Consider the following 26,969-nt stretch of genomic DNA (forward strand, 5'->3'; position numbering starts at 1 on the left):
AATTAAAGTAATAGCACATTCTCTTGTACACAGACCTTATGCCTCCATTTTAAAAAATGTGATTCAAGTGCCTCTGTCTCAAGTGCACCTTCTGTTAATAAGTACAGTATGGTCTGATTTTCATAGGAACTGAGCACCTGCAGCTCCAATTGACAGCGCTCAGCATCTCTGTAAATCAGGCCAAATAGCTTTTACCATGCTGGCTACATTTGCAAGTGCATATAAAATATTCCGAATATATTTCTGTTCACAAAATAGCTTCCCTTTTTCAAAAGTATAGCCTTGAGTGAGAGAGTAGCTGCAACATAACTAACCGAAGCAATTACACAGATAGAAGAAAGGGAAATTGGTGTATATTTGAATCTATACCGAAGGAAGCTTTAACTACATTTTCAATTGCTGTATTTTTTAAGTGCCCATATGTTAGGCAGAGAAACAGCAGAGGATCTTATAAATCTGATCTTCAGTTGTCCATGCCTGCCATCAACAATCCTACTAAACTGAATAGGTCTGGTATTTTTCACCTGCCCTTTTTCATTTTATTTCATTCATTTTTTCTCCAACTCTTTCCATGACAGTGCTTTATTTGCAGTCTCCTCAAGCTGGCAGATAGAGTGGCACAGATATTCTCTCATCTAAATTCTGAAGTTCTTGTGTCCACCTGTCATGTGTACATCCTGAACAAACTACACCACACTGCAGACTCAATAGCTAAACTCCTTATAGTGGATGTGTCAGGCTTATCAATTGTAAAAGTGGTTATTTTTTGATACAAATACTTTTACTATTTTCTCAAAAAAAGAATTCACAAAAACATTTTCACTTTATAATTGCTAACTCTATAACATTCAACATATTATAAAATGCTGGAAATCATTCAGAAATATAGGAATACACTTAAAGGTGACTTGCTAAAGAAAAAATGTATTTAGGCCTTGTGGAAGGAGGCTTATACAGAAAGTAGAAGGTGGGGGGGGGCGGGGGTGTTCCCCTCCATGTTCCTACTTTATAAATATCAGAAATTCAAATCTGGGATTTCCTAGTTTTCCCGGAAAACCCCTTAAAGCTTTCAAATGTGTACTGTGAGCTTTCACAACTTTTTATTTTATTAAATTTTTACCAAAGATTTATATTCTCTCATATGTTTCTCAAGCTTTTGAGTTAAACAGGCATTAAGAAAACCACATTTAAAAAAGTTTTAGGCAGTCTGATTAAGTTTCTCATTCCCTTCAATTGCTTGTCTTTCCGTCTCTTGTTATTTCACAATCCCACTAATCTTCCCTCATTCATGGAGTTTCCTGTGTAATCAAGACCTGAATTTCTAAAGTAAATAATCAGATGGAAAAGAAAAAGCAAGCAAGTAAACAAAGACCAGTAAACCTTTAAGATTGACATTAAAAAAAAAAAACAAAAAACGACCCAGGGGGACACACTTTTTTTCTCTGTCACCTGTACAGAAGCTATAAATCACTGCACATTCCCAGGGGCAAAAAGTTCTACAGGACTATGCTGGTGGAAAGTCAACAGAATTATGTTTTTCAGATGTTATTAGTTTCATAATATGACATTACATTTGAACATAGTCAAATCACAATAGTGGCACTGTATGAATTATGGTGTATCATGAGTGTGTGAATTGACAAAATATTTACTTTCAAGAGCTATTTAAAATGTATTCTCTTCATACATTGAATATACTTATCTTAAATTTTAGAAATGTTTATGAAAGTCTGCCATGTTCAATAAACATTGCTGTGCAAATGTCACCTGCAGGCTCCTAAACATTTCATTCACTACTGGGGCAGCAGAACAAGCAATTTCAAGTGACATTATGAAATACAAACATCTGGATCTTATTCCAGACATGTTCTATAACCTTTACAGTCTCAGCTGCTAAAACATTTTTTCTGACTCAAAACACGTCCATAAGCATTGACGTTGTTCACTTGCAAAATGCAAACCATTTCCATTCATGTTAAACGGCTCCGTGAACCACACACAGCAGCCTCCCTCATTGTAAGAGGAGTGACAACCTTATAATGAATCCCAGCACTGAAAGCATGCTCGTGTGAAAAAGGTCCTTCAGCGAACAGAACTATTCTTTCAAAGCAAAAATCAAACACAGAGAATAATGCACTTAGATTAAATTAACAACATAGAAACTACGTGCCCTCCGGGCAGTCCCACGCGCACTTACATAAAAGTAAAGGCACGCACTGAGTTTGTCCTACTTGTACCCCTTGCTTAGCTCATTTTAACAACACACAAGCATCACACAAGGCCCTTGCCCCCCACACAGATTAAATTGATGGCAGACAAGCAGCACACACACAGCACACTGCGCTGGGCTGCATGGCACGCGGGGACGGGCCCTAGGCCGAGACACAGCGGTGGACTGGCACGGCAGCAGCGTGCACCGTCTGCCTCCCCCGCAGCCCTGCGCTCAGCACCACCCAGGGCACGCGCTGGGGGGGCGCAGGTGCGAAGCCGGCCGCCCGCCCCGGCACTGGGATGGATTCCGGGGAGCGAACCCCTCACGGCCGCAGGGCCTGGACCCGGGGTTGGGGCACCCAAGCCAGGGAGGGGCCCACGGGGCGCGGACACGGACGCACACGGTCAAGCTGGGAAACCAGCCCCGAGAGCCCACCAACCCCGCCCCCTAACGCCCTCTCCCTCCCTGCGCGCCTTGGCCTTCCGCGCGTCACTTCCGGGTGCGGGCAGGAGCGAGGAGAAGATGGCGGCGCTAGGGGAGCCTGTGCGGCTGGAGCGAGGTGAGCGCGCGAGGGTGACGCCGTTTCCCCGGGAAAGAACGGCCGCTTCCCCCTCCTCCCCCGGCCGGGAGCTGCGTGCGGGGCTCTGCCCGGCTCCCCGCGCTCCTGACTGGGAGCGGAGCCGGGCAGCGCCGTTGGGCTGTCGGGGTTCGACGGGGCGGAGCCCTAGGTGGGCCCCTCCCCCCGCGGCCCTCCTGACTGCGGCAGTTCAGTGACACTCCCGGGCGGGGCGAGCCCCGAGGTGCCCGGCGGGTCCAGGGTTTGAGCGCACTGGGGTCTCCCTGTGCATGGACGGCGGGACCCGAGTTCTGGTGCTCGTTTCAGTGGCCGCATCACTCTCGGAGCCGGCCCCTCCCGGGGCCTTTGAGTTTTCCTTGTACATCTTCGAGGCGAAGTCCTGGCTGGGGCAGCAGAAACATTTTAAACGGCTCTTGGCATTTTTAATCTCTTTCCCCTACCCCCCCGCCCCGGTTCCTGTAAGCATCCCCAAGGCACGAAATTAATTCCGTCTCATCTCGCTGATGATAACGCATCAGACGTAAAACTCATCAGAATTCTTAGTCCCAGATTTTCCTTTTGTCTTTCATAACTTAAGTGAATGTCTGCAAGGCTCAGTCTGGTAGTTTAGTTTTCAGTGAGGGGAAAAAAAACTTTTTTAAAATTTCCCCCTTTACAGTTTTGTTAGAATTTCCTCATCAGTTCCATACTGAACTTGTGTCTTGCTGGATAGTGTTTTGCACACCTCTCATGAGGGATAGCGGTAGTAGGAATTTTTCTACATAGAAAACTTCTCAACTTTGAGTTAAACTTGCTAGATTGTCAGAATGGGTGAAAGAGGCATTAAACAAAGAAATAGGCATTTACATAATGTAATAAACCATCTATGCACTTTTCAGATTTAAGTAATTCTCTCCTACCCTCTCCCACCTGCCACTCCCCATCCCCAGTTCATATTGTTTCCACTCATTCTGACCAACCAGGCTAGGATTCAACCTGAGCACTGCAGCACCTGATTTATAGGCACCCTGCTGTTAAGTGGAATTCGGTGCCTAGGCCCATACAGTACATAGGGAGAGTTAAATACCTAAGGCTATGTCTACACTACCACTTTTGTTGGTATAATTTATGTTGCTTGGATGTGGAAAAAAACACGCCCCTGAGCAACATAAGTTACCCTGTTAGAAGCGCCAGTGTGGACAGCGCTATGTTGGGGAGAGAGCTTCCCCCCACCCCAACATAGCTATTACCACTCATTGGAGTGGTTTAATTATGTCAATGGAAGAGCACTCTCCTGTCAACATAAGAGTGGCTACAAGAGAGATCTTACAGCAGCACAGCTGCATTGGTATAGCTGTAAGCTCTCTATTGTAGACATAACCTAAGTGTGGGATCATAGAAGCCGGTAAGGTGCTGGTCCTGCTGCCCATACACCACCTTATACTAATAGTCCAGTGCTTAGAGCACTCACCCAGGATGTGGGTTACCTGGTTCAAAGCCCCAAGTCAGAGCACAGGCTTGACCCATCTCTCCTAACTCACGTGAGTACCCCAACCACTGGGCTATGGTGAATTTTGGGGTGAGGCTCTCATTCTCTCCTATTGAAACTGTTCAACTTTGTAGAAAATACTTAACTAGCCATTGAGTCAACAAGAGAGAGACACTGTGTGAGAGACTTTGTAGCCTAATGGTTAGAGTACTCACCTGAAATGAGACACTCAAGTTCAAGTCCCTTCTCTAATGACTATTTTCAGTCTAGCACCATGTCTCTCACACCAATACAAAATCCCATACAGATACAGTGCAGTTTTTGAAAGATATGTAAACCCCACGTTAAGTCTTTGAACATATTAATGGATAATCAGTGATTGGTGTTAGGCTGAATATTGATTGTTTGGGATGCAGTGGGATTTGGAGAAAGGTGGTAGTTAAAGTTGAGAAAAGTAAATGAGGCCTGGTCTACACTACGTGTTTAAACCGATTTTAGCAGCGTTAAACCGATTTAATGCTGTACCCGTCCACACTACGAGGCCCTTTATATCGATATAAAAGGCTCTTTAAATTGGTTTCTGTACTCCTCCCCAACGAGAGGAGTAGCGCTAAAATCGGTATTACCGTATCGGATTAGGGTTAGTGTGGCCGCAAATCGACGGTATTGGCCTCCAGGCGGTATCCCACAGTGCACCACTGTGACCGCTCTGGACAGCAATCTGAACTCGGATGCAGTGGCCAGGTAAACAGGAAAAGCCCCATTAAATTTTTCATTTCCTGTTTGCCCAGCGTGGAGCTCTGATCAGCATGGGTGGCAGTGCAGTCCCAGATCCAAAAAGAGCTCCAGCATGGACTGTACAGGAGATACTGGATCTGATCGCTGTATGGGGAAACAAATCTGTTCTATCAAAGCTCTGTTACAGAAGATGAAATGCCAAAGCATTTGGAAAAAAAAATCTACAGGCTACACAGTGCTGCGTGACAAGCGTAACAGGAAGCCAGAGACTCAAATGGACGCTCATGGAGGGAGGGAGGGGGTACTTAGGACTCCAGCTATCCCACAGTCCCCAGCAGTCTCCAAAAAGTATTTGCATTCTTGGCTGAGCTCCCAATGCCTGTAGGTTCAAACACATTGTCCGGCGTGGTTCAGGGAATAGCTCGTCAATTTACTCCCCCCCATTTTATCTCACTAACAAGTCACTGTTTCTTATTCCTGCATTCTTTATAACTTCATGACACAAATGGCAGGGACATTGCCACGGTAGCCCAGGAAAGTAGCGGGAGGAGGGAAGCAACGGGTGGGGTTGTTGCAAGGGCATCCCCTGTGAATGGCATGTAGCTCATCATTTCTGCGGGATCTGACATGCAGCAGCTGTGCTCTCTGATACACTGGTTCCCTAGTACACTTGCCCCAAATTCTAGGCAGGACTGACTCTATTTTTAGAAACCATAAAGGAGGGATTGACTCGGGGAGTCATTCCCAGTTTTGCCTTTGCGCCCCCGGCCGACCTCAGCCAGGGGCACCCATGATAGCAGCAGACAGTACAGAAGGACAGACAACCGTCATCTCATTGCCAATTTACACCGGCAGGAGACGGTACAGAACGACTGATAACCGTCTCTGCTATCATGCAAAAGCAAATGAATGCAGCTGTGTAGCGCTGGAGTATTGCCTCTGTCCGCGGCATCCAGTACACACATGGTGACTATAAAAAAAAAAAAAAAAAAAAAGGCTGAACGGGCTCCATGGTTGCCGTGCTATGGCGTCTGCCAGGGCAATCCAGAGAAAAAGGGAATGAAATGACTGTCTGCCGTTGCTTTCCCGGAGGAAGGAATGACTGAATACTTTTACCCAGAACCACCTGTGACAATGATTTTTGCCCCATCAGCCACTGGGCTCTCAACCCAGAATTCTAAGGGGCAGGGGAGACTGCGGGAACTATGGAATAGCTACCCACAGTGCAACGCTCCGGAAATCGACGCTAGCCTCAGACCATGGATGCACACCGCCGAATTAATGTGCTTAGTGTGGCCGCATGCACTCGACTTTATACAATCTGTTTTATAAAACCGGTTTATGTAAAATCGGAATAATCCCGTAGTGTAGACGTACCAAGAGTGGGAGTGTGGATGGCTTAACAGCCTGTTTAATTGCTTTTTACTGGTGTGTATTTATGAGATGCACAGTCCTAACTTAAAGTTAATATATTTGTGTGAATGCATATATTGTTAGTTCAAATACGTTGTCTACCTCAGAATGCAACGGTTGAAACTTTCTGATGATTTTCTTCTCTTCTCCCTCCTCCACAAATAAATCATCTGTAGTGTGAGGGAAAAGGTCTGTAAATAGAGATATATGTAAGTTGCTTCCTACTTCACAGCTCTGCAGTCCCCCTCCCCCAAAGCTTGCTAATTAGAGCTGCTGCTTTGGCAATGGGATTAGCTGCTCTTGGTAAAACCTGGGGCAGCATCCTCCCCCACCTCATTACCTTGTCATTGTGCTTTATCCATGAAAACAAAGAAATCTATGCAAAGTTACCTAGTAGAAATCAGTGGAACAAAAGAACTATTTTATGTTTTCTTGCATCTTGGCCTTGCCTCTTAAGAAAAGAAGGGAAAAAAAGTACAGTATAATAGTGTGTACATATATGACATATACCGAAGGGCCACATTATTTCCAGAAATAACCAGCCTCTGTTAATTGTGGTAGTGTTGACTTTTGATAATTAAATGATATCATTATCAGGCTAAGGGCTTGTCTACATCAGAAAGTTGCAGCGCTGGTGAGGGAGTTACAGCGCTGCAACTTAGGAGGTGTACACATCTGCAGGGCACCACCAGCGCTGCAACTCCCTGTTTGCAGCGCTGGCCGTACTCCCGTTTTGTCTCGGGTGTAGAGGATCCAGCGCTGGTGATCCAGCGCTGGTAATCAAGTGTAGACACTTACCAGTGCTTTTCTTGACCTCCGTGGAATAAGCAGGTATCCCAGCATACCTGAGGAAGCCTCTGGTAATCAAGCTGGTCTCCTTCCCCGGCTTGCTCTCGCGTTCCCCGAACCCCGAGCAAGCAGGTCTCCGTCCCTGCGGTTTGCAGGGTGGTTCCAGGAACGCGAGAGCAAACCGGGGAAGGAGACCAGCTTCGCCGCGGTTTGCTCTCGCGTTCCGCGAACCACCACTAATACAGCTGTAACAACCAGCGCTGCAAAATTTTAGATGTAGACATGGCCTTAGGGAATAAACTGATCACAGGGAGTTGGTATGTAACCTAGGAAATGTGGGGAAATGTTTAAGAAATTTACCACACATTTACTAGTAATGGGACTAAATCTGCTAACCAGAGGCACATATTAGAGATACAAGGTGGGTAAGGGGAATATGTTTTATTGGATCAATTTCTGTTGGTGAGAGAGACAAGCTTTGGGACCTGAAAAAGAGCTGTGAAAGTTCAAAAGCTTGTCCCTCTCAGCAACAGAAGTTGGTCCAAAAAAAGATATTTTCTCACCCACCTTGTCTCTCTAATATCCTGGGACCAACATGGCTACAATACTGCATACAGAGTCAAATATGGAAGAAATCTCTTCTCTTCCTTGAATCACAGCCAACACCCTTTTTAGCAATTTCACTGGAAGCCAAGGATGAGAGAGACTAACCTCTCACACCTTTCAGAGTGGAGGCACTAGTAGAAATATGTAGAGAACCTTGCACTGCTACTGTCTTTAATATACCTCTGCTCTAGTTAACTTTGCCTCTAGGGTTGTCAGTCTAGTGTAGGGGTAGGCAACCTATGGCACGTGTGCTGATTTTCAGTGGCACTTACACTGCCTGGGTCCTGGCCAGGGCCAGCTCAAGGCACCAGCGAAGGAAGCAGGTGTTTGGAGCGGCCAGTGGAAAGGGGGGCGGCACGTCTGGGTTTTTGGTGGTAATTCGGCAACAGGTCCTTCAGTCCCTCTCCTCCTCTTTGAGCTGCTGCCGAAAAGGAAGAGAGGGAGTGAAGGACCTGCCGTCAAATTGCTACAGAAGAATGATCTGCTGCCAAAGTGCCCGCTGATTGCCGCCCCCCCCCCCCCCCCCCCCCCCCGTTTCGCCACTTAGGGCAGCAAAAAAGCTGGAGTCGGCTCTGGTCCTGGCCACTGATCCAGGGGGCTCTGCATTTTAATTTAATTTTAAATGAAGCTTCTTAAACATTTAAAAAACCTTACCTGCTTTACATACAACAATAGTTTAGTTATATATTATAGACTTATAGAAAGAGACCTTCTAAAAACGTTAAAATGTATTACTGGCACATTTAACCTTAAATTAGAGTGAATAAATGAAGACTTGTCACACCACTTCTGAAAGGTTGCTGATCCCTGGTCTAGTGCCTCCCACAGTCAACAAAAATTCACTTTTAAAGTGCATGTGATTAATCAGAAAATCTGCTTGCTGCAAATAAAATCCATCCTTTAAATAGTGTGTTGTGGGTTTGGTGTCACATTGGTTTTGTCACATTATTTTAATTTACTGTTTTTAATGGCGTTATCTCCAAGCGTGTGAGGTTTTTTCCTTGGAGCCCCTCTTGAGTCAATTTGATATCCAATTTCGTCTCTTGTTGTTTTGAATAATGGGCCAAATTGGGGCATACCTAGTGTGGCAGTGCAAGGGGACACAAAGTGCCCAGTTAACCACATCATGGGTAGCAGTGCAGGAAGGCTCCATAGAACTGTTGTATCTCCCCAACCCCCTCAGCCTTATGCAGGTGGGTGGGAGTGAATGGGACAGGATCTGAGTGGAGGAGACATAGCTGCACTGGGGAAGGCGTCTTGTTCCAGTTATGGACCTAGCTCAGTTTACTCCCTTTTCAGAGCACTAGGGAGAGAGATTGGGACTGAGGCCTTGTCTATACACAAGTTGCACTGCATCAACTGTATTAGTATGAAAAAAGATATGCCAGCATAAAAGTGCTTATATTGAAATATCAGCATTCACCCTCTGGATACCAGTTACACCTGTATAACTATTGGCCACAAGGGCCAATGCACTCTTTCCATGCATAAACATGGGAATTTCAAGTCAGAATAGAGAGATTGTTTTACTCCCTATTTGGCACTGCTGTGACCCATGCTGGAATATTGTGTCCAATTCTGGTGTCCACAAGTCTAGAATGATTATGTTAAACTGGAGAGGATTTAGAGAAGAGCCACAAGAATGATTAAAGGATTAGGAAACATGCCTTGTCATGATGGTTCAAGGAGCTCAATCTGTTTAACAAAAAGAAAGTTAAGGGGTGACTTAATTAATTTATAAGTAGCTTACTTTAAGTACCTACCTGGGAAGCTGGAATGTGATGATAGAGGACTCTTCAGTTAGCTGGGAAAGGTATAACATGATCCAATGTCTAGAAATTGAAGCTAGACAAATTAAGACGAGACATAAGGTGTGAATTAAGTGTGGGTAATTAACCATTAAAACAATTTACCACGGGTTGTGGATTCTCCATCACTGGCAATTTTCAAATTGAGATTGGATGTTTTTCTAAAGATTGACTACCCATATCCTAGAACCTGTAGGAAGACTGTGGGCCAAATATGGACTACCAGATGCTTTTGAATTGACCCAAAATCTTTTTATTTACTCATTATCGTTATTGTTGTTTTTTATTATTTTTCTCTGGAGTTTGGAACTTAACTATACTTGACCACGAAATTTGAACCTTGACAACAAATAATCAACTTACCCCTGCTCTGGGAATTATTTGGGGGTAGTTCTATGGCCTGTGTTATACAGGAGATGAAACTAGATGATCACAGTGATCCCTTCTGGCCTTAGAATCTGAGTTCATGAAATAATCATAATGGTACAAAATTTATGCTCAACCAGGCTTGAGCTGCTTCTGGGGCAATACAGTTAAAAGACACCCTAGATCTCAAAATTACTGTCTGACTGTACTGAGCATTCTACAGCCATAAATTAAATCATACTCCACATTATATAACACAGTGTGTGGCATCTCCACTCTTTTGGGGAACTTACAACCAAAATAACATCACATCAGTGCCCTGTACCCTCTGTTGGCTCCCTATTTGCATCCTTAGTTTAAACTTTGAAATGCTCTTTGGGCTCAGGCCAAGGTCCTTCAAAGATTGCCTTTTGGTGATTGACCAACACCATTGCATTCAGAGGGATATTGAAATTGAGTTCCTAGGATGAAATTTCTGGGAGCTGGAGGCAACGCATTCTCAGTTCCAGCTCCTAGACTGTGGAATACCTTATCAGAGAAGATCCAAACTGTCTAGTCTATCTTCTGAGCTTTTTGGGAAAAACAAACAGCAAAAGCCCTTTCATCAGGTTCATGAGTGTCTGGGCTGGGTGGGAGCAGAGAAATAGGAACTGGGTTGTCATAGGGGTTTCTTTAGCTCTCTACTCTGAGGGAACTTTTGTGTGTGTCTGTATTGTTACAGACATTTTTGCTGACAGGTATTTTGAAATAAATTAGCAAAATAATTGAAACTGGTCTGATGATGTAGTATTATTTTGACAAATAAAATTTGCAGATTTTAACTTGTGCACAGAATTTTTTAATTTTTTGGTGCACAGTTCCCCCAGGAATAATTAGATTTCACCAACCCAGTAACAAATATGAATCCCTGAAGTGTTATAACAGTCCTACCATGGAGTCGCAAACAGTCTCCTTGGGCACTCCAGTCTATCTTGTCACCCAGGCAAGCTGTATTTAATGATAGTTGGTTGGCATGCACCAAGATCACAAAAGATTCAGGTTGCTTCCACTCCCCAGAGATGAGTCATTTATCCCAGGTTAATAGGTACCTTAGATATCACACCGAAGACAACTGCTTATAGCCAAACTAAGGATTTATTGACCAGGAAAAAGAAATGAATTATTTACAGGTTAATGCAGGCAAATATATATATATATATATCACACACACACACACACACACACATATACACAAATTAGTTACCATCTACGGTTCCAAAAGGTGACACAGTTGTACCAATTTGTCAGCACTGAATGTCTATTAGGGCTAACCCAGGTTGACCATGTGGGATCTCTGCATCTGTTTCCTAGCTCCAGCCCTGTCAGAATTCAAACAGCAAAGAGATGACAAATTTTCTTGTTCACTATCTTTTTTTCCTTCTTCCAGAATTCAAGATGATGGGATGAGCCCTTTTGCACCTAGCCTGTGTAAGAACACTTAGCAAAATTTTGTGTTGTGATGTTCCACAATGGCCCATTTAGTTTTGATAGTCCTTCCTTATGGGCAAGAGGAAATATCTTTCATAGGGCTTTAGTACTAGGTGAAGTTTTTTCTTGTTTGGTGGGTTATGTTCTGAACTATATAGCGAATACTTTAAGTATTACCTTATAGCACAGGATACAGACATTATAAGTAGGATTAATACATTTAGCAATTTACTAGTAATTCATAAAGTCCAGACAGATAGTTATGAGTCCAATACTCAACTTAATCATACGCAGGTGAGCTGAACTGGTTTCCAGCAATGACTTTGTCAGTGCTCAGCTGCGGCCTAAATCCTTGGCAAGAGCTGGCCTCTGGTCTGCCAGTGTCACAAAGAAAATAATCTAACTTTCCAGGTACTCTTTCACACTATGCTGTGTAAGCTTTGTTTGGAAAAAATGGAGCTATGCTTAAAAGTCAGTTTTATCATTCTCTGCCTAATTTCTCCCTATGGGCTTGTCTACATCACAAAGTTGCAGTGCTGGTGAGGGGGTTACAGCGCTGCAACTTAGGAGGTGTACACATCTGCAGGGCATCACCAGCGCTGCAACTCCCTGTTTGCAGCGCTGGCCGTACTCCCGTTTTGTCTCGGGTGTAGAGGATCCAGCGCTGGTGATCCAGCGCTGGTAATCAAGTGTAGACACTTACCAGTGCTTTTCTTGACCTCCGTGGAATAAGCAGGTATCCCAGCAAACCTGAGGAAGCCTCTCTGGTAATCAAGCAGGTCTCCTTCCCCGGTTTGCTCTCGCGTTCCCCGAACCCCCGAGCAAGCAGGTCTCCTTCCCTGCGGTTTGCTCTCGCGTTCCCCGAACCCCCGAGCAAGCAGATCTCCTTCCCTGCGGTTTGCTCTCGCATTCCCCGAACCCCCGAGCAAGCAGGTCTCCTTCCCTGCCATTTGCAGGGGGGTTTGGGGAACGCGAAAGCAAACCGCGGGGAAGCTGGTCTCCTTCCCCGGTTTGCTCTCACATTCCCCGAACCCCCGTGCAAGCAGGTCTCCTTCCCTGCGGTTTGCAGGGGGGTTCGGGGAACGCGAGAGCAAACCGCGGGGAAGCTGGTCTCCTTCCCCGGTTTGCTCTCGCGTTCCCCGAACCCCCGAGCAAGCAGGTCTCCTTCCCTGCGGTTTGCAGGGGGGTTCGGGGAACGCGAGAGCAAACCGCGGGGAAGCTGGTCTCCTTCCCCGGTTTGCTCTCGCGTTTCCCGAACCCCCCTTGAAGCCGCCCAACAGTGCTGCAGTGTGGCCACATCTAACACCACTTGCAGCGCTGGTTGCTGTAAGTGTGGCCACTCTGCAGCGCTGGCCCTATACAGCTGTACTAATACAGCTGTAACAACCAGCGCTGCAAAATTGTAGATGTAGACATACCCTATAACTAAATTCCTTTAAGTCTGTGCAAAAGTTATTGCATTTGTGGTTGAATTAACAGTTTATAAATAAAGCTGTAATGTACTGTATATGTGGATTTGCACGAGGAAAAACTTCTGATCTTTGCCGCCCATGGTACTTGTAAAACTGGAAGGGTGTATGCATTCTGTGAAAGCAATCACAAACTTGTTAAGTGTCTGCTGCCACTTGAATCTTTTTTCCTTTTCCTATTTATTTTTTTAAATTTCTCTGTTTCTCCCATGTAACAATTGCTTTGTATAGCATCTTGTCCCCAGAAAGGGGAGAGAGCTATTTTTATCTGTCTCTGTCCCTAGTGAATAGTCCACAGAATTCATGATAAAACCATCCTTCCGAAACCCTGAAGTAAAAGAAGGTTGCAGTCCAGCAGCTCTTCAGTCCCATTCAAATGTCATGATTCCCAGGTCACCCATCTGAGAGTCAGTAACCACTTCATCATGGTTCATTCAGCTGCTGTTCCAGGGCCCTGCTCTCCAGGCCTTCTGCCTGAGAGTTCCAAGATCTGCTTCTCTCCCATAAGTCTCGTCCATAGCCCTGAGTCAGGGCTCCTGCAAAAGAACTCTCCACACTTTCACTCAGCCAAGCTTCCCTGTCTGAGAGTCGTACCCCAGCTCAGGGAATATTCTGAGCTGAGCTTGCTGCAGTCCTCCACTCAAGCCTGCTGCAAGGAGTTCTTCCCACAGTGTTCCAAACACCCAGGCCTCTCTGCTTATGAGTCCTATTCCTGCTCTGAGATGCACTCTCCAGCATCAACTCTTGTTTTGGGCTCAGCTTCTCCTAACCAGGCTGGTGGTTCTTCCTAGGATCCTCTGCACAAGCTCTCCTTTAACTTGACAGGTTTTCCATAGCTCTGGTCAGTCCTTAACATCAACTTCTTGCTCTTCTTAATGGCTTTCTACCAGCTCTCTTCTGCTGCTGCTTCTCTCTCCTAGGTCTCTGTTCCTCCTCAGACAGCTCTCACCTGCCCTTCTCTCTCTCTCTCTCTCTCTCTCTCAGTGCTCTCGGGCAGCTTTGACTCATCAGCATTTTAAACCCAGTTGAAGTGAGCTGATGAGTCACAGCTTTGGCCCTACTCCCTCTTAAAGGGCCAGTGTCGCCCAGTAACAGACCTTAGCTGCTTTCCCTTCCTCTGTCCATACCTGCTTCCTATGAAGTGTTTAAGCTTAGTCAGCTGTGCTCCCAGTCAGTTGGACCAGGACTCTCCTCAGAAAATCCATAGGTGGTTCCACCACTTAAAATAAGCAGAGCAATGAGCTTTGCTTTTTCAGGCAATTTTCCTGTAAGATTCTCTTGGCCACCTCTGACCAAGTCTCAGCCTTAAAAATGTAGGCAAGTAGTGAGGGAAGCTTGTACAAAGTTGTCTGGCAGGTGAAACTTGTAGCTCTGCAACGCAAGTAATTTCTCCATCTAGCAAAGCCCTGGTAGTTTTTCACAGTTGATCTCAGATCTGCCAGACAGGAACTTCCATTGCCAATATTTATCATAGATGAGATGGGTGGATGTGACATACCAGGGTACAGCCCAGACTAATGAGCAGTTGTGTTACTCCTGCCCTGGAACCTTGGGTGCCTTACAATGCCTTGGTGTAGTAGCTCTCACCTGGGCCACTTACAAATAGCCTTCTAGCTTGCAAGCCACACCCTGAGCATCTACGTGTAATTGCAGCCTGCCAACCACACTTGGTTACACTTTTTACTCTCACCAGCCTTGCTTATGCTGCAGGGTCATCCAAACATATCCCAGTCTCAGATTTCCACCAGAAATCTGTCCTGTACTGCCCGGCCGTCTCCCAGAGAGTACAAAATATTGTAAGTCCATTATTCCTTTAAGGGAATAATATGCACATAACTTGTCACCCCAAATGGTGTTACCCGGGCACTTCAGCTTGAACACACTGGATTAGATAAAACATGTTTATTAACTACTAAGAAAGAATACAAGTACTGAGACATAAAAGCCAGAAATGGTTACAAGAAAAATAAAGATAGTAAAACATCTTAATACCTACCTTAACAAGCTATTTCAGATTCAAGCAAAGTTTCTCACTGTGTGCTTTCAGCAGTCTTGCTAACCAAACTCTGTCCAGAGTCCAGCACTGGCTTCCTTTTTCACTTCAGGTACTGTGCATGTCATGGGCAGGGAGACAGAGGGGTGCCTTTGGGTACTTGTCCCCCTCTTGAAAAACATTTTCAGCTGAGCACTCAGAGATAGAGAATCTATGTGGAAGGACGTTCCCTGCTGCTTTTTTTCTCACCCATTTGAGTGTTTCCCTCTCTGACCAATGACTCTGTTTACTACTTAAATGCAAATTAAGCAGAGTACACATTCCTTTGTTTAGGATAGACCTGTTTGCTAACCTTAGTTTAGGAAGGGCTATGGGGGTTGGAACGTGTTAATATCATACAGGAAAATCTTATAACTTTATATACAATGTTGCACACACATTTTATCAGGATGATACTGACCAGCAAATTATGAGTTTTCAAATGATACCTTACAAGACATGCCTTGTACAAAAAATATTATAATAGTATGGAGGGTGTGAACGCAGGTAGATTCTGTCACAGTGGGTAAATATGGAGAGAAGGGAGGCATAGAGGCAACAAGACTCAGAGGTTGGTAGGGGCTGTAACTGGGGAGGCAGGTAGAGCCAGGAAGGCAAGGAAGCCAGAATTACTGGATATGCAGTGACTGGGAAGCTATGTTGGCAGTGGGTCTCCCCACTGGTGGAGGGTGGATAAATCATCAGGGTAACCGAAACTGTGTGCACTGTTACCCAGTATACCCATACCAGCCCCTCTACTCAATTCTTTTTTTTCTACCCTGTGTAGTCCCCTTCCTCATTCCATGTGTGAATGCTGATGTTGATCAATGTTGATTTTAAACAAAGTAGAATGGAGAATGAGACAGGGACCATAAAAAGCACACATTGATGAGGCGTGGAAAGTGGTACAGGCAACTAGGAACGGATTCAAAGGATCAGAGGGACAAGTAGATTTCAACGTATGAGGATCTTGAAGATGAGATATGCAAGGAGTCATTGGAGGGAGGGCCTGGATGTTGATGCATTAACTGGTGTCTTCTCAGTAGTATTTAGTGATTGTGTTAAAGGAAACGCATGTAAGTATACTTAATTCTCACAAAGTGGTGTATATGTGTGTGCATGAATGCACTAAAAGAACATTCTCTGAGTAAAAGTCAGGTGTTCATCATATCAATATTCTGTCTTTCCCCAGACATCTGCAGAGCTATTGAGTTGCTGGAAAAATTACAGAGGAGTGGAGAAGTACCACCACAAAAACTACAGGCTTTGCAAAGGGTCCTTCAAAGTGAGTTCTGTAATGCTGTGAGAGAGGTAAGTTAACCTGGCATAAACAGCAACCAAAAATACCAGATATATGCCTGCTTCTAATATGTACTGTTGCACCTGCTGAGCAGGAACAAAGCTAGCTGTTACAAGAGTTTGTTTTGAATTACTTTTTAATCTGACCTCAAATCTATTATCTGCAAACTTTCGGGCTTAATTCTTTATTAAAAAAAAAAAGTAGGAAAGGATTTAAAACAAAACGAACAATTGTCTTAACATACTTAGATTTAAATTTTGCCCCTGAATAACCTAGATAAGGATATATTATCTTAGGTTACAGAAAGCCAGTTAACAATTCACACCTTTCTTGGAGAGAGAACTTGAGGGTCTGACTTTCCTGTCAGCTACAAGCACCTGTACCCTAAAGTGCAAGTGAGGGCTTGTCTTCACTACCAAAAAAAAAAAAGGAGGGGGGAGTGGGTGGGGAGGAGGCCGTGTTTTTTACCTCAGGGTAACTAACACGTGAGCTATCACAAGGTAAAGCCACAGTGAAGACAAGACACTTTTTTACCACAAGGTAAACTCACTAGAGTTTGACCTCTGTGAGTTTACTTTGCAGTAAAACAAAAGTGTCTTGTCTTCACAGTATTGTTATGAGATAGCTCATGCGCATTAGTTACTCTGAGGTAAAATGCATCTCTTTTTAGTAATGAAGACAAGCTGACACGCTTTTCTGTCTCCGCCTTATGATTAACATTCTGTTCTAGCATTAATTAGCATCTCTCCAGGGTTCTCAATCCCTTACCTGCACTCAGAATGGTTCTTCCAGGTGTGTGGGTGGGAGTAGTTGCAGATCCAACTATCACTTTTGGTTTCGGTGATAGCAGTGATATTCACCGTGCTTGAATAGCCCATTCAGTAGACCCAGGGGAAGGTATGACTTACTGTCTCAGTCCTGTCTCAGGCTATGTCTATGCTACAACCTATATCTACAAAACTTGTCATTCGGGAGTGTGAATATTCCACCCTGAGTGGCATAAATTACACTGACATCAGTATCAGAGGGGTAGCCATGTTAGTCTGGATCTGTAAAAGCTGCAAAGAGTCCTGTGGCACCTTATAGACTAACAGACATATTGGAGCATGAGCTTTCGTGAGTGAATACCCACGAAAGTTCATGCTCCAATACATCTGTTAGTCTATAAGGTGCCACAGGATTCTTTGCTGCTTTTACTGACATAAGTGCTTGTGTGCACAGCACTATATCTGCAGGAGAGCTTCTGCTGCTTGCAAAGGTGGATTTTTTATGCCGATGGGACAGCTCTCCTGGCAGCATACTGTGTCTTCGCGAGACATGCTGCAGCAGCACAGCTGTGCCATTACAGTGCTTTATGTATAGACATGGCCTCAGCTTGAGGTGTCTTTCCAAAAGGGCAGATTTGTTCTCTTTCAGGCACATACCCTTTCTCTCTGTAAATTAGGAAATGCAATTTTGAGAGTAGTAGCAGAAGTATTGATCTCTTGTCACACATTTAACACAGTAGATTATTTGTCACACCATCTAAGCAGAAAACGTATCTATTCATTTTTCCCATTAAATTATGTACCTACTAAATAACTTTGTCCTAAAGGTATATGAGCACGTATATGAAACTGTGGACATCAGCAGTAGCCCAGAAGTGAGAGCTAATGCTACAGCAAAGGTAAAAGTCTTACTATAACTAGAATAGAATGTAATAGTTTGTCACAGAAAGGGTGATCTAGATGTCTCCTTCTGATCTGACCTGTTAATCTGTCAGTTGTATGAACAAGAGATGAAAGACTTGTTATTTCCAATGACATTTGTTCTTATTTAATTCAAAATGCCCCTTAGTTTTCGAATTCTGATGTTGGTACCTAGGATACACATTATTTTTACTTCATTGTCTGTCTCAAAAACCTTTTCAAATGCTTACCCACCTCTGACTATAAGAGATGGAGACTTTCTAAGGTTCTGCTTTTAAGAAAAAATAAATAGTTTTGTTTCTTATAGGCCACAGTTGCTGCATTTGCTGCCAGCGAAGGTCATTCACATCCCAGAGTTGTTGAACTGCCAAAAACAGAAGAAGGTCTTGGATTCAACATTATGGGAGGCAAAGAGCAAAACTCTCCAATCTATATCTCTCGAATTATCCCAGGCGGTATAGCTGATAGACATGGGGGACTGAAACGTGGAGACCAGCTTCTTTCTGTAAACGGAGTGGTAGGAATTGGCTTTAACTTTCAGTTGTAGTAACTACTTGTGTCCACGTGAGGGTGTACAGAGACTGTAGTCTGCAAAAGCCTGGTGCCTTTTTTTAGTGTTGGCAAAGTGATAGAAATCTCATCCTCCTGTTTGCAGTTGATTCATAATTAGCAAGACTAGGATATTGGACAAAAACTTGAGTATGACCAGAGTTCTTGGACTACGCTTTGCTATTGTACATGAATTCACTAAATGTTAATACAAGTATACCATTACCTGAGGCAATATTTCAGAGCATGGGAGGATAAATAAGGCCAAATGTTAAGTACTCTATTTTGAAGCAAACTGTATTATTACCTTATGAAATAGTTTTACAGTTACAGATGGGCATATTTTTTTCAACAAATAGTAAATTTGCTGAAAAAAGCTGTTTTGGTGCAACCAAAACTATTCGAAAATTGGGGTCAAATTCAGTGAATATCTCTGCTGAATAAAAACTGGGGAAAAAAAATTCAGAAAGTTTTCAGACAGACTGTTAGGAATCAGCCTGTACCAATTCAAAATGTCATTTTGAACTGACCAAAGAGAGTTTTTTTCATTTCAGCAAGAAAAATGGGGTGGGGGAGGGGATCAGTTTTAGTTTGCAATTATTTTTTTGGTTTGGCCACCAAACCTAAAAAGCAATTATTCATTCAGCTCTAGTTACAGTGGTGTTAAAGTGGTTCTGCTACATGTGTCCCTGATGTTGCAGACTTTTAATAATGTGAATTTTTGCATCTTGTAAGGTAAGTACCAAAACCATTCAATCTAAGGCAAGATAATGTGACGGTCCTTTGATGTTGTCATTGTCCTGATAAAAATGCTGCTAGGGACTGAAAACTATGACAAAGTGCAAGGTATAAAGTAATTTTTGCAGGGACTGTGATTTTTTTCACCTAAGTGCTGAGAGTTTAAAAACCATTCCTCCAGTTTCTTATAAAAAGGAGCATGTATTTTTAACTCAGTCACTGATTTTTTTTAAATTAAGCATCCATTTAGGCTGAAGATGCATAAAAGGCACTACACATAAAATACCATCTTGTGGCCTTCTGGGTGAAAAAGGAGACTGCTAAAAGGTTTTTTAATTATTTTGGTGTATATTTTTATAGAATAATACTTGCTCCTCAGATGCTCTCAGACAGCTTTGAGTGAATTAGACAAGTTTTGATTGTACTTTCAAAAACTCTTAATTTATATGTACTACTTAAAATTCAGGCTCTAGTAACTACTTGTACATACCTAACCTTATTTTATGACGTAGGTTTTAATTCAATCCTGTGATCTGTAACCAGAGCCACTCTTGTGATGCAAAGGAATTCGAGAGCTATCAGATGTCCCCAATATTGGGATATCCCTAGCAGGCATAGTCATCTCTTATGCCCCCAGCATATGGAAGGGGGTCCTGGCCAAAGTGCTCCAGCTGTTCTGTGCTGGTACCATGGTTCCTTGGGCTAGCCAGTGTATCTTTATAGAAATTCCCAAGTTGCTCTAAAATATACTGAGACAAGCATAGAACTGGCACCAGAATCGATAAGCCTCAAGTGGCTTTCTTCTGCCTTTCTCACCCACAGACACCCCACCAAAAACAAACAAACAAAAACAAAAAACCGCTTAGCAGACAGTGGGCATAAATTTAAATACATATTTATAAAAATAAATAAAACTGAGATAAAGAACAGGAGTACTTGTGGCATCTTAGAGACTAACAGTTTCCATCCCACCATCAAACTCAGCCTAGACCAATCCACACAAGCGGTCCATTTCCTAGACACTACTGTGCTAATAAGCGATGGTCACATAAATACCACCCTATAACAGAAACCCACTGACCGCTGTACTTACCTGCATGCCTCCAGCTTCCATCCAGGACACACCACACAATCCATTGTCTACAGCCAAGCTCTAAGATACAACCGCATTTGCTCCAATCCCTCAGACAGAGAGAAACACTTACAAGATCTCTATCAAGCATTCTTAAAACTACAGTACCCACCTGCTGAAGTGAAAAAACAGACTGACAGAGCCAGAAGAGTACCCAGAAGCCACCTACTACAGGACAGGCCAAACAAAGAAAATAACAGAATGCCACTAGCCATCACCTACAGCCCCCAACTAAAACCTCTCCAGCGCATCATCAAAGATCTACAACCTATCCTGAAAGATGATCCCTCATTCTCACATATCTTGGGAGACAGGCCAGTCTGCGCTTACAGACAGCCTCCCAACCTGAAGCAAATACTCACCAGCAACCGCACACCGTACAACATAAACACTAACCCAGGAACCTATCCTTGCAACAAAGCCCGATGCCAGCTCTGTCCACATATCTATTCAAGTGACACCATCATAGGACCTAATCACATCAGCCACACCATCAGGGGCTCGTTCTCCTGCACATCTATCAACGTGATATATGCCATCATGTGCCAGCAGTGCCCCTCTGCCATGTACATTGGCCAAACCGGACAGTCTCTACACAAATTTGACATCAGGAATCATAACATTCAAAAACCAGTGAGAGAACAACCTCTCTAACCACTAAGTGACAGACTTGAAGGTGGCAATTTTGTAACAAACAAACGTCAAAAACAGACTCCAAAGAGAGACTGCTGAACTCAAATTAATATGCAAATTAGATACAATTAACTTAGGTTTAAATAGAGACTGGGAATGATTGGGTCATTACACTAATTGAATCTATTTCCCTATGTTAAGTTCTCCTCACACCTTCTATGGGTCATCTCAATTATCACTTCAAAGGTTTTTTTTCTCCTGCTGATGATAGCTCATCTCAATTGATTGGCCTCTTCCAGTTGGTTATGTGTACTTCCACCTTTTCATGTTCTCTGTTTGTATAAATATCTTCTGTCTGTGTGTTCCATTCTATGCATCCGAAGAAGTGAGCTGTAGCCCACGAAAGCTTATGCTGAAATAAATTTGTTAGTCTCTGAGGTGCCACAAGTACTCCTGTTCTTTTTGCAGATACAGACTAACACGGCTGCTACTCTAAAACTGGGATGTGTGTGCATGCACATGTACAGTACATTGGTTTTATGTTACCAATTTTAAATGAAGAAATAACCTCATACCTCTGAGCACATTCTTAACATCTTAATATATGTAATATGCTGCAGACTTGTTTTTAATAACTGTATTCAGAATTAACTTAGTGTCACAGTTTCAGGAGTAACTGCACCTGTATTCCCCATCCGTGGTCCCTCAAGGGTGCCCACTTACCCTTTCAGGTTCCCACCAGTCATCTTTCTTGGATGGAGACTCATGGCTCTCTCCTTTCTGATAGGGCGTTTTAGGCTGTACAGCTGCCTGCCCAACACTGTGATAGCTCCAGCAAGCTGTCTGCCTAAGGCTCTGCCCTGTGCTTTCTCTCTGAGGACAATGGCAGTGTTGTTTTGCTTTGGTTTTTTGTTTTATTTTTTGTTAACCAGTGACCACACAACTGTAACAAAACAAAAGTACATTTATTCTTAAGTCAAAAGCATTGCAGAGAAAACATTTAAAAAACCCAGCCCAACAATAAATACACCTCTACGCCGATATAACATGGTCCTCGGGAGCCAAAAAATCTCACCACCTTATAGGTGAGACTGTGTTATAGTGGGTTTGGTCTGGTACAGCGTGCTGGCCGGCTTCCCCAGCGGTGATTTAAAGGGCCCAGTGCTCCAGCCACTGTGGGGAGCCCTGGGCCCTTTAAATTACCGCCGGAGCTCTGGCAGCAGGGCTCGGGAGGTGATTTAAAGGGCCCAGGGCTCCACATGAATTCGGATAGAATGAGGTAAAGCAGCGGGGCTCGGGTGGCACTTTAAAGGGCCTGTGACTCCCCGCTGCTTTATCGCATTATGTCCGAATTTGTGTTATATTGGGGTAGAGGTGTAGTTTTAAACCCCACACTGAAGATACTAGGAATTGCTCATCTGTCTTATGGAGCCCTAGTAGACCGAAGTATTTCCAACCTTTCAATCCAAGGATTGAGGTTCCCCTGGATCCAAGTTCCTGCCTGTTTGTTGAATCAAAAAGAAGACCCCAAGTCAGTTCAAGCTCATCCATTTATACCAAAAGGCCTTTCTTTGTTTCTTAGTGTCTGGAAAAATACAGCGTGGATCAATATATGCAAACCACCCTAGGGATTAGTACTTCTCTGGGACTGTTTACAATCTCAGGAAGTGTAGTAATCACCCACCCACCCCCAATTGCTTTTAGTTCCTGAAGGACCTGTGGTAACCCTCTCCTCATAGAGTTGCATACGGTCTTTGGCTCACAATGATACATAAAACATTAATAAATTTAATACAATCTGCTCACCAAAGACAGTGCAGGTGGCTGCAATATCTGTCACACATAGCACTTACAAGCTTCAGTGTATTGTTGCAAAGGCTTTAATGTTTATGCCTTTGCCAGAACCTAGCTAATAGAGAATATTTTGAAAATTAGACTTTTGTCCATTAAAAGATATTAATGGTCTTTCCAGAATTTTTATACTAGTAACATTTAGTATGTCTTGTTTACAACAGAATTCAAATATATTTGTATAGACATAGTTTAGAAACTGTAAGCAATCTCACATACTATTTTTCAGTTGATTTTTTTCAAATCTCTCATGCCATTTTTAAAAGAGAACAACTTGTGCACCCAACTGAAAAACAAAAAATGAAAATATCCAATCACATTTTCTAAATTTGATAGAAGAGAAATAACTTGTTTTTTTTTTTAACTGTTGTCTTTCTTTTTGTAAGTAACTTTATAGTTAACGGGGAAACCCTCCAATCAACAGGTACACCACCTGCCTTCTAGCTTCTAATAGCAGCAGTGGGAGGTAGGCTTGGGATAGTAATGTCATTGTGTTTGATAACTATAATAAAGTTGGGAGAAATAACTTTTGCTGACTGATGATAAAACATATGCCTGGATCTTATAACAGATGCAGTGGTGGGGAGAAGTTGCTAAATACTATTTGTCTGGAGGGAAAATTTTGTAAATTCTATTATATGTAGACTTTAAAACCTAAATGACCATGTTTTAAAATGTTTCTCTTATTGTACTTATTGTGTGTGTAAAACATAAACTCTAGTGATTCTCAGTATGTCTGCTTGGTCCCTCACTCCCACGATAAATTAGTTGCTTGGCACTCATTTCCACATGTTTTTTTTACGCTAGTTAGAAAAGAAAACACAAAGTCTGCTATCACCATATGTTTGATGACTTGCTGAAGCTTCAGGTCTTCAACTGGGTGATAGCACCCCTTGCATTATAGTTTCAAACCTGCCATACTTCTAGTTTTTTATTATAATGGAGTTTTTTTGTGTAACAAAGGAGCTGAAGAATCTTCTGCAACACTTGTGTTCTTTGCTAATGTAATATTTAATGGTTTATGCTTTACAGAGCGTTGAAGGAGAACACCATGAAAAAGCAGTAGAACTGCTGAAAGCAGCTCAAGGAAAGGTTAAGTTAGTTGTACGTTACACACCAAAGGTCCTGGAAGAGATGGAGTCACGATTTGAAAAAATGAGATCGGCAAAACGCAGACAACAGAACTAATACTGTACACTATAATTCATGGAGAAAATTATATTCGGTTTTACAGTTAACAGTTTGATTTGTGACCTAACAACATTAACTGCCCTAAACTATAAAAGATGCTATCCTTTGGGGGGAAAAAAATCTATTTGCAATTTTATAAATGCCTTCCCTATTATTAACATCACTTAGTTTTAAAACACCCAAATGCTTCTTGAAAAAAGTTTACATGAGCATTTCTATCCAGTTGTTCTTACAGATCTTTTGCAAATAAAATCTTTAACTGTCAAGAAAAATTTATAGACTTTTTTAAAATGCATTTTTGATAAGATGTACTTCTACTTTTGTAACATTTTTTTTCTAAAGATTTTCATTTGGCATTATTTTAAAATTGATGAAAGTCTTCAAAAAATTTTTGTGCTTAATGATTAAAAAAATCAAAGACTTTTACCTATGAAGCTTTTGGCACTTTTCTTCTTAAAAGCATACTGTACATCAGCTACGTAAAGCTAATCATGACTTATTGTGTAGTTGGTAATAAGTACTGGATTTTGTAATTTTTGATGAGTGCATTGTTTTTACATATGTGCTAGGTCATACCTCACTATGATAAATGTTAACTTGGAAATTTTGTTACCTCTTCTGTAAATAATCTACAATGAACATTCACTTATAAATGATTTTTTAATAACTGACATCTAAAAATCTGGAACAATCATTCCTATAATTTATATTATTTTATACTAATTTTTGAGCAGTTAGAGAGAAGTTGTATATTGATTGCTGTTCATGTTGATTGCATCCATGTCTATTCATATTCAGAAAAAAGAACAATATATTTAATGCAATGCAGAAGGAATTTCATATGTATTTCCCTGACTTTTCCACTTCTTGTTTTAAAAGGTATTTGTCCTAACTGGGATTTGAATTCGTCCTATTTCAATCCTTTCATTTATAGAGATGAGTCACACAGGGTTGGGGGTAGTTAATACCTAAATTAATAATGATTTTCCCTTTTGTGAAACTAAACAATGGTGTGGGATATCCTGGTTGACAGCTATAGTGACCTGCAAAAGTTAACAAACCTCACAAAATTGTCTGTAAGATTCCAAAAGAAGAAAAATACTGATAACATCGTATTTTAACAAAATTTGATTTATTATTAGCTACTTCTAATCTGGAGAAATCTGATTCTTCTGGTTTCTAGTTCAAAATGAGCAATATCATAATATACCATGAATAGAGAATTTGGTGTTACCTGCTTTGGGGTAGGAACGAGGAAATCTGCAGATCAGATGCCTCCAGATGTGAAGTGACTAATGACACTCTCGGTTGCGGTGCAGTGTTATTTTTAAGCACAGTTGAGAGTATTACAATTTTGAACAGCTACATAATTCTTGGAATCTACCAAGTTCTGGATTGTGCCCTTTTATGTAATGACTTCACCTCTTAGTATACATCTAGACGTAGCTTGACAGTATACTGGGTGTCTGTTCAATTGAAAGGCAGCTTTAAGTGCATCCTACTGACTATAAACAAGTTAGTTCTTAGACGCTTAAACTGAAAAGTGCAGTTCTGAGTGTCTGGCTCATTTCTAATCTGTGTTCACATGGAATAACATTAAGTCAGTTGTAAACTTAATTCTACTGTATGAAAGATGGTAAAAGGTTAAAAATTTAAAAATGATGGCATGAAGTTTATGTGTAGCTGGCCCAGTGTATAAGTAATAACACTTGCATGGTTGCTACAAGCAAGTTAGAAATGTGAACCCTTTCTGGATGTTTGTAAGCATTGTAAGACTGTAAAGATAATATGTTAAAGATTTTTGAGAGTAGAGTCTGAAATGCAATATGAATATTTATCAATTAGATGATATTGAGCACTGAATTACATGGTTGAGTATTGTTAGCCTGTTTCAGAAGGCTGCTTCTTACTGGTGGGACCATGTTCTGAACTGTATATTTTTATGGAATGATTAATGTTTAAAATATTTAGACCAAAATCAGTAGTTAGGCCAATCATGGAAATGCTTTAATTTAATTGTAAAATAGTAGAGAATTGTTTTTAGAGCTTTATATATAAAAGAGAAGTATGAGTACAAGTAAAGACAATAATATGTATTATAAAACTCGTATACTTTGTGTTACTGGGTAAAGCAATGTGTTTTGTTACCCTAAAGAAATATTTACTTTAGTGTAGCTAGAGCTGCTATAGGTAAATGCATTAGCATTTCCATTATAAACTATGGCTTTTGAATTCAGTAAATCAGCTGTTCCAAAACTCTTTGGGTTGAAGCTTGGCATACATGTGTGTGTGTTGGGGGTCGGGTTAATAAAAAAAACAATTGAAATTACCTGTTTTTTTGTTCTAAAATTGCCATTATTACATTAGCAGTCTGTCCTCTTGCATGGTCTGAAAGCTCTCTGTAATTTTTAAAGTAAGGATGAGTTAAAAGTCACCAAGAAACTTACATTCTTTACTTATTACTGAGTAGGTGCAGGGGTTGCACTGTGTTAGTACACAGTCCCTACACGTGCAATACTTGGGCACACCATCATGAGTTAAGGATGGATGTAATTTCTGTGGATGATGTTATGCACCTGTTGAGAGGCCCTTGATTTTAGGAACACAGAAAATAAAAAGGTGGAATTACACATTTTTGTGTGTAGATTTTTTTTTGCTTTCTCATTTGCTACTCTACTTTCAGTGAATCTTACAAAAGAGTATGTTGTGACTGGCTATTCAAAATCTCACTTGCTGTGGCTGGCAGTTCAGAATCACTCATGGAGCTGAGCGTATTCATATCAGATGCATATGGCTATGCAAATGAAAATGCATATATGGAAGTTAATCCTATCAAGTTTACATTTTGGTCTGCTCTCTTAACAGCTGATTGGGTTGGGTTTGAGGGTCTCACTTTTTTTCCTTATTTTGCAGTCTGTCTGGAATTAATAGAAAGACTAGTG

General features: G+C 42.1%; 1 protein-coding gene across 2 annotated transcripts; it reads left to right on the plus strand.

The window, feature by feature from the left end:
- The first annotated feature begins 2,705 nt into the window (after positions 1-2,705).
- Positions 2,706-26,657, plus strand: LIN7C (lin-7 homolog C, crumbs cell polarity complex component). 2 transcript variants are annotated; one of them, XM_050955537.1, is made up of 6 exons: positions 2,706-2,771; positions 11,404-11,444; positions 16,138-16,256; positions 17,840-17,911; positions 18,241-18,450; positions 23,869-26,657. In XM_050955537.1, the coding sequence occupies exons 2-6, from the start codon at positions 11,420-11,422 to the stop codon at positions 24,022-24,024; spliced, it is 582 nt and encodes a 193-aa protein (XP_050811494.1). In that variant the 5' UTR covers positions 2,706-2,771; positions 11,404-11,419; the 3' UTR covers positions 24,025-26,657. The 2 variants fall into 2 exon arrangements, with proteins under 2 accessions (XP_050811494.1, XP_050811493.1); XM_050955536.1 differs by lacking the exon at positions 11,404-11,444 and having other exon boundaries at positions 2,712-2,771.
- Positions 26,658-26,969: the final 312 nt, after the last annotated feature.

The sequence above is a fragment of the Gopherus flavomarginatus genome, chromosome 5 (assembly GCF_025201925.1).
Source record: "Gopherus flavomarginatus isolate rGopFla2 chromosome 5, rGopFla2.mat.asm, whole genome shotgun sequence".
Classification (NCBI taxonomy): Eukaryota; Metazoa; Chordata; order Testudines; family Testudinidae; genus Gopherus; species Gopherus flavomarginatus.